This window comes from Siphateles boraxobius, unplaced genomic scaffold (genome assembly GCF_051911475.1).
Source record: "Siphateles boraxobius isolate OS27281-9 unplaced genomic scaffold, OSU_SipBor_1 21, whole genome shotgun sequence".
In the NCBI taxonomy this organism is placed as follows: domain Eukaryota; kingdom Metazoa; phylum Chordata; class Actinopteri; order Cypriniformes; family Leuciscidae; genus Siphateles; species Siphateles boraxobius.
The window spans coordinates 2,694,361-2,706,139 of NW_027508822.1; the positions used below are offsets into that span (position 1 = coordinate 2,694,361).

The 11,779-nt window shown below is 48.9% G+C and overlaps 1 protein-coding gene across 1 annotated transcript in view; it reads right to left on the bottom strand.

The window, feature by feature from the left end:
* The window catches only part of LOC143746098 (uncharacterized), a 66,165-nt gene extending 64,129 nt beyond the window's left edge, over positions 1-2,036 (bottom strand). Inside the window, exon 1 of the mRNA XM_077237852.1 lies at positions 1,976-2,036. Within this exon, the coding sequence (XP_077093967.1) occupies positions 1,976-2,036 (61 nt within the window). The remainder of the gene's footprint in view (positions 1-1,975) is intronic.
* Positions 2,037-11,779: the final 9,743 nt, after the last annotated feature.

Below are 11,779 nucleotides of genomic sequence, written 5' to 3' on the forward strand. Positions count from 1 at the left end.
ATACGTTATTTACGTTTATAAATACGTTCATTGTGTTTAAATTGTAATCTTAGTTCAAATGGAACATTATTATTATGTACAATACATCATTTAAATAAGCATGTATCTATTGTCTAATGTCAAAAATACCTCTCAATGCGCCCTCGTGGACTCGCGCCAAGGGCCCTGTAGGTCTGCACTACATGACGTCACCAAAGTGTGACTCTGAGGAAGTCCACAAGTCCGGAGTGTGTCATTTGGGACAGGGCCTTAGCTGGAGTCATTTCAGAAGCCACAGACTCACGGAGGCGATTGGGATTTCACAACTTTCACTTTATTCCCAAGTGGAACTCCTGTAACTGTTTGTCAGACACGTTTGACCGTCCACAGCATTATTAACCAAACAAAATATCTTAAAATGAGCATCAAACAGAAATAACCCGCATGGGGTGTTCGAGGCGCGTATACAATGCAGACGTTCAACCGGGAGCGCGCAGCTCTTAAAGGGGCCACACCTTATTTCTACTCGTTACATACTTCTTATTCCTTCTAAAAGAGGCAGTTTGATTCAGGGGTGCGCGAAGATGTTTTAGTTTTGGGTAATGTTTTTTCTTTTAGGTCACCACTTTTGAATAAGAAACACACACACACACACACACACACACACACACACACACACACAAACTTGACTACACATCACATTTTTGACATTTGCTTTCAATCGTAATGCAACGGACTGGTCTATGGGACATAAATTAAAGTCCCCATGAATTCAAAATTGACCATACTTACTTTGTTTGCCTAAATTGATCGTTTTGTGGTGAACAATTCATCCATGCAAGTCAATCCACACAAAAAATTTTTTTGGCTTCGTAATCTTTAATCAAAATCTGAAATTTCCCCTCCCCTCTGCATTGGAGGACCTTCCCTGATGACGTAGGTTTGACGGTTTGGGTGTCTGCTTAACATCCGTAATGACGCCCCTCCAACTGACAGTACACAGGCTGCCTGTGTGTTTGAATGAAACACCTACTTTTCTAGATCCAATCAGGTGCTAGTTGGAAAAAAAGCCACGCACACTATTTTGCCTCATTTAGTATTCCGTTTCTCTCGGAAATACGTCACAACACTGGAGAAAAGTCGTTTGCAACTTCCGGTTCACGGGGACTTTAAGCCTTTAAATAAAAGGGTTATTGGGCTGTTCATACGTACACAATAAAAGAGCCTACACAGCGACAGGAAATATAAATTAATTCTTTCCACACACACACAATATGACATCACACTGCGCGTTTTAAAAACATAATTTAAAATATAAATAGTCCTAACACTTTTTAAATAGCCCACTTTAAGTGTTTATAATAATTAAATGACTAAATGCTTCAAATGAATAAATGTAAATTAAATGAAAATTTGAGTTACATTTACAATCCTGTGAAAACAGTTCTTCCTGTGCGCCTGGTTTGATTAGGTTTATCCATAAATGTTAATGAATGCATTAATTATCAAACATGTATAACATGTAGTTAAGGCTGCCGTTATTCATGCGTGAATCATCATGACTCCAGTCGTAGTTCAGGATAACTCTTCATTGGTTCATGATAAGGTCGTGCCTTCAATAATTATTAGTTCATGTTTAATTAAGTATTAATTCAGGTATTAGTACATGATTATTCATATACCCTTATTGTAAAGTGTTACCATTTTTTCTTCACTTAAAGCAAACAACACACTCTCCAGAATAAACTATTAGTCTTTATCAGAAAGCTGTTCAAATCACTGACACACTCTTAATATGAAGATCATTCTTCATCATCAGATGTTTGAGTGACACTATGTCCAGTTTCAGGAATAATACAGTATGATCTGTGTGTATCAATACACAACTCTGAGATCACAACGTGAATGTGTGCAAGAATAAACTGAGCATGTTCAAATGAACTCTTTCCAGACTAATTCCACTAAATGTATTTAGAGAAAATACAGATTTCTTTACCTGTGAGAAGTGAAGAGAGAATGATCAGTCCCAGCAGACACAGATCACACTTATCAGACATTTCTGTTTCTGTCAGTCTTTCTCTTCATTATATATAGTTACAGCTCTTCCTTTAAACATCATCAGCTCCTCCTCTGGTTGGTAACTTCCTCTAGCTATGTTTCCATCACCCTTTTTTTATTCACATTTTGAAGTATTGCATCAGAAACGAGTGATGGAAACCCCAAATTTGTCAGAGAAAATAATTTCATCAAAATGAAATACAGTATAGTTGCTTTTAAGTGACCCAATACAGTGTCCTCAGAGCAATTTTTTTATGTTATTTTATTTATTTTTCATTTACCCAATCGTTCTGCATAACATCACTAACACATTGTGTTGCTTGTTCGGTTTACTTACAATGTTTTTATTCGCTTTGGTACTATTTTTAAGTAAGGTGTACATTTTCAAAACTTTAGTGCTAATATCACAACAGATCATCAAAAGTGCACTTTTTTCGACCATTTCGGTCACACTTTTTTATTAAGTGGCTTAAGTACTCTGTACTAACATTGAAATTAATAATTTGATACAATGGACTTATTGTGTACATGCATGTTTTTACATTGTACTTATATTTTGAAAATACCTGCATGTAATTACAGCTGTAATTAATATATGTAATTACATTTGCAATTACACAGTTGACCCATTCCTTACACCTTAACCCAACCTTAAACCTACTCATAACACACACACACACCTGTCCCACACATTGTACAAATTTTTCATATAGTTTCAGTCTTATGGTACAGTGAGAATATTTACTGTATCGAAGCAAACTCTGTTCTAGCACAAAACCTCAAAAAACCAGTTTCATTACTTCATCACACCTTCCCACATATCAATGTTTGTCTGGCCCAGATCCGGTCCACAAAGCCCCTATTCCTCTATTCCCCGCGTCCTCACGCTGCAAAGAATGACGGTCCTGGAGTGGCCTAGATCTGGATTAAAGACAAGGGCCACACATGGGCCATAACTGGCTGAGAGGATTCAGCATTCAGGCCAACATCACGTGCTGTGTGTGTGTGTGTGTGTGTGTGTGTGTGTGTGTGTGTGTGTGTGTGTGTGTGTGTGTGTGTGTGTGTGTGTGTGCACCATGAAGCTTTTATTAGGGTACCAAGTTTGTGTTCTTGTGAAACCACAACTTTCAGAAGAGTTGAATTGACAAATGCGTCAAGATCACACTTCATCTATATATACACAGCAAAAACTGTGTGTTTGTGTGTGTGTTTTTGTGTGTGTGTGTGTGTGTTTGTGTGTGTGTGTGTGTGTTTGTGTGTGTGTGTGTGTGTGTTTGTGTGTGTATTTGTGTGTGTGTGTGTGTGTTTGTGTGTGTGTGTGTGTGTGTGTGTGTGTGTGTTTGTGTGTGTGTTTGTGTGTTTGTGTGTTTGTGTGTGTGTTTGTGTGTGTGTTTGTGTGTGTGCGTGTGTGTGCGTGTGCGTGCGTGTGCGTGCGTGCGTGTGTGCGTGTGTGTGTGTGCACCATGAAGCTTTTATTAAGGTGCGTTCACACCGCCGCCGACTTGAGCTTCCAAAGCGGCCGGAAGTCATTCATTTTCAATGGAAGCTGGCTTCTCTCAGCTGCAAGGAGCGTCAAATCCCTCGGCGTCGCGTTTTGGGCGTTTTGGGCGTTTTGAGCGTCAATCAGAAAGTTGAAAGAAGCTCAACTTTATGGTAATGAGCTATGGTTCAGCGGCAAGCAGCGGCAAAACGCCAGAAACCAATCAGAATAAAGACGTCCTTCACTCTGGCTGATTCCGGAGAAACATACGATGTGAACTTTCGTTCCTACCAAAACATTAGTTCCGAGAAAATGGAGGAGAAGCTGATAATCGCTGTTGCTGGGTTTCCTATCATATATGATATGACGTTGTTTGCTTACAGGGACCAGTTACAAAAGAACGAGGCATGGGAATGCAATTCATTTGCTCACGGTGACAACGATTTGACCAATTGCACTAATGCAAATAATAATAATAATAATAATAGCTAATTAGTATTTTTTTTCCCGACCAAATGTGACCAAAACAGTTATAAAAATGCTGTAATTATAAAAGGTTATTTCAATGTATTGCTTGTTTTTTCTGTTTATTACATTTCATGTTGTGACACTTCTCTTCTCCCTGCTACGTCAGAGCGTCCAAAGCGTCAACGAGCTTCCCCGTGCTTTTTGACAAGCGTCCTTGACAGAGCGGCCAGAGCTTCTTTGACGCTCAAGTCGGCGGCGGTGTGAACATACAGTTAGGCTACCAAGTTTGTGTTCTTGTGAAACCACAACTTCCAGAAGAGTTGCATTGACAAATGCGTCAAGATCACACTTCATCTATATATACACAGCAAAAACGTCTCGGTTACGTATGTAACCCTCGTTCCCTGAGTAGGGACGACGAATGGGGTTACCAGTCTAATCACGCCACCTTCTCAGCTGTCTTCCAGTGCCCTGCGTAAATCTGAGATCCCTGTCGTGAGACTGGCACGGACGAAGGACTCCTATTTAGCACAGGAATACCAAGGTACACTGGGGAGCATATCCCAAAGTTTAGGGGAAATATGCAATTACTGCCAACCCAGAGGGGGGGGACTTAGAGAATACACATATGACCCGAAGGAGACATATGGAGAACACTGGGGTGTCCAGCCGCAGGTGGAATATTTCAACCTCAGGGGTGGCAAGGTGGCTTGCCAAGGGAAAGACACATGCTCAAGAGGCTTACAGTGGAAATACACATGTGGGGGTCGCTCAGAGGAGGGACCATGCACACGGGAGGCACCTAGCCATCACGCAGACAATAGACACTGGCGCCGACGTCAGGAGTGCTGGAGGAGCTCAGGGCTTTCGGGGAAGCTCACCTGAGGAGAATATCGCACGTATCCAGTCCGTGGAGTGGAATGGCGAGCAAGCGAAGACACCTGAGCGGGTCCGGTACTAGCTGGTTGAAGCGAGTACACGAGAGGACACTGGCCCCACTCGGAGATTATAGAATCTGGCGAATGTGTTAGGTGTTGCCCAGCCTGCAGCTCTGCAGATGTCTGTTAGCGAGGCGCCATGCGCTAGAGCCCAAGAGGATGCCACACTCCGGGTGGAGTGGGCAGTCACACCAAGGGGGCACGGTCGACCTTGCTGCTGGTATGCCAAGGCAATGGCGTCCACTATCCAGTGAGACAACCTTTGCTTGGAGAGAGCCTTTCCCTTCAGCTTCCCACCATAACAGACAAAGAGCTGGTCTGAGGTCCTGAAACACTGCGTCCTGTCTACATAGGCGCGGAGGGCGCGTACTGGACAGAGCAGTGCCAAGGCTGGGTCTGCCTCCTCCGGGGGCAGCTCTTGCAGGTCCACAACCTGGTCCCAGAAGGGAGTGGTAGGAACCTTGGGCACATATCCAGGCCGGGGTCTCAGGATCACGTGAGAGTAAGCCGGCCCAAATTCCAGGCACGCTTCGTCAACGGAAAATGCATGCAAGTCCCCCACCCTCTTGATGGAGGCCAATGCAACCAGGAGCGCTGTCTTCATAGACAGGAACTTAAGCTCCACTGATTGCAAAGGCTCAAAGGGAGCACTCCGCAGGGCAGTTAGAACCACTGAGAGGTCCCAAGAGGGAACGAGAGGAGGGCGAGGAGGATTCAGCTCCTCCTCGCTCCTCTCAGGAACCTGATGATCAGGTCGTGCCTTCCAACAGACTTACCTTCGACTGGGTCATGGTGTGCGGCAATAGCGGCAACATAGACTTTCAGGGTGGAGGGAGACAGCCTTCGCTCCAGCCTATCTTGAAGGAAGGAAAGCACGACACTAATCGAACATCTCCGGGGGTCTTCTCGGTGAGAAGAGCACCAGTTGACGAAGAGGTTCCACTTCAACGTGTAGACGTGTCTCGTGGACGACGCTCTAGCGGAAGTGATGGTAGCCGCCACCGTAGGTGGAAGGGTACTCAAACCTGCTTCGTCCCGTCCAGGAGCCACACGTGGAGGTTCCAAAGATCGGGACGAGGGTGCCATAGGGTGCCCCGTCCCTGAGAAAGGAGGTCCTTCCTCAGGGGAATCGGCCAGGGAGGTGCTGTCGCGAGGAGTACTAGTTCGGAGAACCAGGTCCGGGCGGGCCAGTATGGCGCGACCAGAATGACCTGCTCCTCGTCCTCCCTGACCTTGCGCAGGGTCTGCGCAAGAAGGCTCACTGGGGGAAACGCATATTTGCGGCCCCGCGGCCAGCTGTGCGCCAGTGCATCCGTGCCGAGCGTGCCCTCGGTCAGGGAATAATACAGGGCGCAATGGGTCGAGTCGTGAGAGGCAAACAGATCTATCTGTGCGTCCCCGAACTGGTCCCAAATCAGCTGAACCGACTGGGGATGGAGTCGCCAATCTCCCGGGAGGGGCTGAAGCCGTGAGAGCTCGTCGGCTGCACAGTTCAGGGCTCCGGGGATGTAAATGGCATGAAGCGACCTCAGATGCTTCTGACTCCATATGAGGAGGTGGCGGGCGAGTTGCGACATACGGCGGGAGCGTAGACCACCTTGATGGTTGATGTACGCTACAGTGGCGGTATTGTCTGAACGGACTAGTACGTGTTGGTTCTTGAGCACGGCCCGGAAGCGGCGCAAAGCAAGACGTACGGCCAGCAACTCGAGGCAATTGATGTGCCAGAGGCGGCGGGGTCCTGTCCAGGAGCCCGCGGCAGCACGTCCATTGTACATGGCACCCCAGCCCGTGGAGGAGGCATCTGTCGTTACAACAACATGCCGCGAAGCTCGTTCCAGGGGCACTCCGGCCCGTAGAAAACTGAGGTCCGACCACGGGGTGAAGGTCTGACGTCAAGACGGAGTAACAGTTACTCGGAAGGTGCCGTGTTGCCATGCCCACCTCGGGACTCGGTCGCGAAGCCAAAGCTGAAGCGGTCTCATATGAAGCAATCCGAGCGGTGTTGCCACGGCTGCAGATGCCATATGCCCCAGGAGCCTCTGAAAGAGTTTCAGTGGAACCGTACTCTTGCCCTCGAACTGTCTCAGGCAAGTCAGCAGTGACTGCGCGCGCTCGCTCGTAAGCTGCGCGGACATGGCGACCGAGTCGATGTCCATACCGAGAAAAGAGATCCTCTGCACGGGGCAAAGTTTGCTCTTTTCCCAGTTGACCCGAAGGCCCAGACGAGCTAAGTGCCGGAGCACTAGGTCCCTGTGTTCGCATACCTGGTCTCGAGAGTGAGCTAGGATCAGCCAGTCGTCAATGTAGTTCAGGATGCGAACCCCGTGTTCCCGAAGGGGAACAAGGGCTGCCTCGACGACCTTCGTGAAGACGCGAGGAGACAGGGCTAGCCCGAAAGGGAGAACCGCGTACTGGTATGCCTGCCCCTCGAAGGCAAACCGAAGGAACGGTCTGTGTCGAGGGAGAATGGAGACATGAAAGTAGGCATCCTTCAGGTCGATTGCTGCAAACCAATCCTGGGGCCGCACACATCCGAGAATGTGTTTGGCAGTGAGCATCTTGAACGGCAGCCTGTGAAGGGAACGGTTCAGCACACGCAGGTCCAGGATTGGCCGTAACCCACCGGTTTTCTTGGGGACAATGAAGTACGGGCTGTAGAAGCCGGTCCTCATCTCGGCCGGAGGGACGGTCTCGATCGCACCCTTCGCCAGCAGGGTGGCGATCTCTGCTCTAATGATAGGGGCGTTGCCACCGACCAAAGTGGAGCGGACTCCCCTGAAGCGGGGAGGAGACCGCGCGAACTGAATCGCGTAGCCGAGCCTGATCGTCCGTGCGACCCAGCGGGACAGGAGGGGGAGCTCTGGCCAGGCTCCCAAAACTGTACCAGCGGGGTCATACGGACTACAGACTTCCCACCGATGGTGCAGCAGGGCGGAATGACTGGCCCGGACGTGGACAGCATAGCGGCCCGGTGTGGGGGCACAGTCATTAACCGCGCCCTGACAGAGGAGACCAGGGAAGGAAGAACGTTCCACGGGGGTCTGCTCTGCCAGGGGGCTGGCGACAGAGGCGGAAGGGAGCGGCACGGTCCGGGGACAGCGCGCACTGCCAACCGGCTCTGGGACAGAGGGGGACGAGGGGTGCACGGCTCGGAGGCGGCGCACCGTGTCGTCCGAGAACTCTGTGTGCTCAGGGATGGGAATGTTACTTCTTTCTTTAACCACATTAGGGTGCTGCCCACCCGTGGGTGAGCAGCGGGGAGTGGAGAACAAAAGATTCTCCCCCGGCCCTCCACCGGGGGAAGGAGTGGTCCTGCTACCATCTCCTGAGAAGTAATTTTCAGCATCCCTGAGCAGCCCGTCTCAGGAGCGCCGCTTGGCCCGGCGTTTAGCGGGGGGCGGGGCTGGAGAGGGCTGGGGCGCCTTCTTACGGCTTCCTCCGCGACCGGGCCTGGGTGGAGGCTGCTGCTTGGGCCGGGCGGGAGGGGCGGGAGCCGCAGGAGGGCGCCCTCGGCGGCGAACAGACTGAGGGATCTGCCCGGTCGGCTGGGTGGAGGCAGCAGCGGGCCGTCGGGGCAGAATGTGCCTAATGGCCTCAGTCTGTTTCTGGGCGGTGGAGAACTGTTGGGCGAAGTCCTCCACCGCACCGCCGAATAGGCCGGCCTGGGACATGGGGGAGTCGAGCAGGCGAGAGCGCTCAGCGTCCCGCATGTCAGCCAGGTTCAGCCACAAGTGTCTCTCCTGGACCACAGCTGTGGACATCACCAGACCCAGGGAGCGTGCGGTCACCTTCGTCGCCCGGAGGGCGAGGTCGGTGGCGGCGCGCAGCTCATCGAAGAGCCCTGGGTCCGTCCTACCCTCGTGCATGTCCCTTAGCATCTGCGCCTGATAGACATGCAGAGTGGCCATGGCATGCAAAGAGGCAGCCGCCTGTCCCGCCGCTCTGTAGGACCTCGCCACTAGGGTAGACGAGAACCTACAGGCCTTGGATGGGTGCTTAGGCTCGCCGCGAGAAGAGGCACTCTGAGGACACAACTGCATCGCAACAGAGCGCTCAACCGGGGGGAGCCCAGTGTACCCACGGGCGGCTGCCCCATCGAGGGGAGGAAAGGCGGATGAAATCAACGAGCGGTCGCAGGAAGACATGGGAGTCTTCCAGGACTTCGAGATTTCATCATGCACGTCCGGGAAGAAAGGTATTGGGGCAGGCTGTGGACGGGAAGCCGCAGCTGCACCCAAAAACCAATCGTCCAGCCGCGACAGGGTGGAGGGTTCCACTCCAAACCAATGCTCACGGCCGCCCGGGAAAGCATGGCCGTCATCTCTGGATCGGACTGAGCCACAGCCGTATTCACACCCGAGGGTGGCAGCTGTGACGAGTCGTCACTTCCAGACGAATCAGACCCGCCTAGTGATGCTGCGACTGACATCGCATCTTCCTCTGGAGCGCCAAAGGACACCCGCGGGACCTCAAAGGACGGTCCCGCGAGGATCCCCTGAACGCTTGCGGGTTGCAACACTGGAGAAGGTGCTGCGGGGCACGGACACATAGTCGGCGCTTTGTTCCACACAGTCACCCTCAGATCACCCTGGCCACCAGCCGAAGTAGAGCCTCTCGAGGAGGCGCTAGATCGGGGTGTGGATGAGGGGACTCTCACTCTTGCGAGATCCTTGAGTCTCGATCTAAGTGTTGCGATGGTCATGTTCCCACAGAAAGAACATGACTCATCCACGAGCGCTGCTTTAGCGTGATCAAAGCCCAAACACACCAAGCAGCGCTCGTGCCCATCAGAGTCAGAGACCAGTCGACCGCAACCAGAAGTGCACGGGCGAGGCATCTTTAGAAAGACGTGCCGCGTGCAAGCTCTTTTTGTGAGAGAAACTCAGTGCTGAAGCGCCCGCGGAGAACACACTCGCTGGCAAACCACGCTCAGATAAGCAGGAAGTGTGCACTCGCCGGGAGATCGCCGTCACACCAACACTGGAGAGTTGCTCGTCTCGTAAGAAGCTGACAATCAGAGATAGCTTAAGGAGTGAAGAATTACACTTGGCTCCGAAGCGAAAACATATCTGCCTGTTGCTGGCGTCCTCCTTTTATACCCACGAGGTGGGGCGGAGTTACGTCATGCAAATTCCGCAGACCCATGGCATTTCTTTGCCATTGGCTCGTTTTGTAATACTCGAAGTTGATAGGCTTTCTAAGCGAAACCCCATTCGTTGTCATCCGACGTAACTCGGAGTGACAACGAAAGGGAACTCCAGTGTTAAATTAACTCTCCTGTGAGTGTTTTTTAGATCAAACTCAAAAGTGTTACAATAAGGATACATTAAAATGTCAAGGGTCGTGAGCCTTAACTTAACAACCGAGAGAAATATATGTCTACTACCTCAGATTTAACGTTTGATCTGTACATCAGCATTGGGGAATAACATAATCTCGCTCACGATAGAGAAAGCTGTACAAAACTTGCATGTACAAAAGTAACTGTGAAGACTTCAATGTAAACACAGCTTTTGTGTCTTTATCAGCTTTTCCATATACTGGCACTGATCATCATCACAAATACTAACTCCATGCTCCATGTCTGTAAAACAGTTTTATGAATAAATGACTGTCTCACCAGTTGCTCTAGAGTTTTCTTGGTCAACAGCCGCTTCTCCTCCAGCTGGTGAGGATGACTAACAGCTGGAGATTATCAATCTACTGATATTCCTACCGTTCCCCGATGACAAATGTTGAATTTTCTGTTGAATTTGAACCATTGAATTTGTGAAAGCGAATTTTTAAAGCCAAATAAAATAGACCGAAAATTGCCTGTTGAATATTATAGGTTGTATTTTTAAACAGAATAAACATTTTGGAAGTGACATTTTAAAGGTGAATATGGATTATTTAATTTTTAATAATGAAAATGTGTGTAAAATGTTTTGAATATAAATATTCACAGCTTAAATATACAACCATGTTGAATTTCAAGGCAACAATCAAGCCCTAAAAATACAATGCATTAAAATGCAAGCAGGGTTAATGCAAAGCATATTTTTTCAAATAGTGCAATTCAACAAGCTTTTTTGTTTCAAAAACGTTTGTCATTATTTTACTTCCATAGAAGCACCGATTACATTACGTCTGTCAGACTGACAGGCCAATCGCTACAGCGATCAGGAAATCCCGCCTCCTGGTATATAACTCACTGCAGTCACTGCTGCGTCATTCTTGCTCAACGGTTTACAGACGAAGCAGAACGGTAACGTCGCAAACGCAGAAAATCTATATTGCTGTTAGGAGTTCATTTTCTTGCGAGTGTTGGAAAATGAATACGATTCAGTTCGTATTAGGTGCATATGTTCTTCACAGTGTAGTGTGCTAGGAGGGCGGTGAGGTGGCGTAACCTTAGTGAGATACCTCACTTCTGTTATCAGAGAACCGGGGTTACGCAAGTAACCTACATTTTCAGCTGATAAACCTGGCTAATTCTCTAATAAAACAATGATTCAGATCTGATTGAGACTCAATCCGGTTTGAATGTTTACTGTCATGGCACACATTTGTTTTTTATTTCTTAGCACCATCTTGTGGCCGTTTGGTGTTACAACAAAGAAATTGATGACTAAGATGTTTTCTTAGCGGTTGGTTTAGATCATGTGACTTTTGGGTCAGAAGTGTAGGAATTGAGGGCGAACCAAACACAAATGAATCTTCCAGGTGATTCATTCAAACATAATTCCACACAAAACTCAACATTCCAGACCCCTAAATCACCAGTCTGATCTCGGGCCATAAATGGAGTGGGCTCCAGCCAGTTCTAAAGCTTCAAAGAGATGTGCTCAACTAAAGGAGAACGTCGTCAACG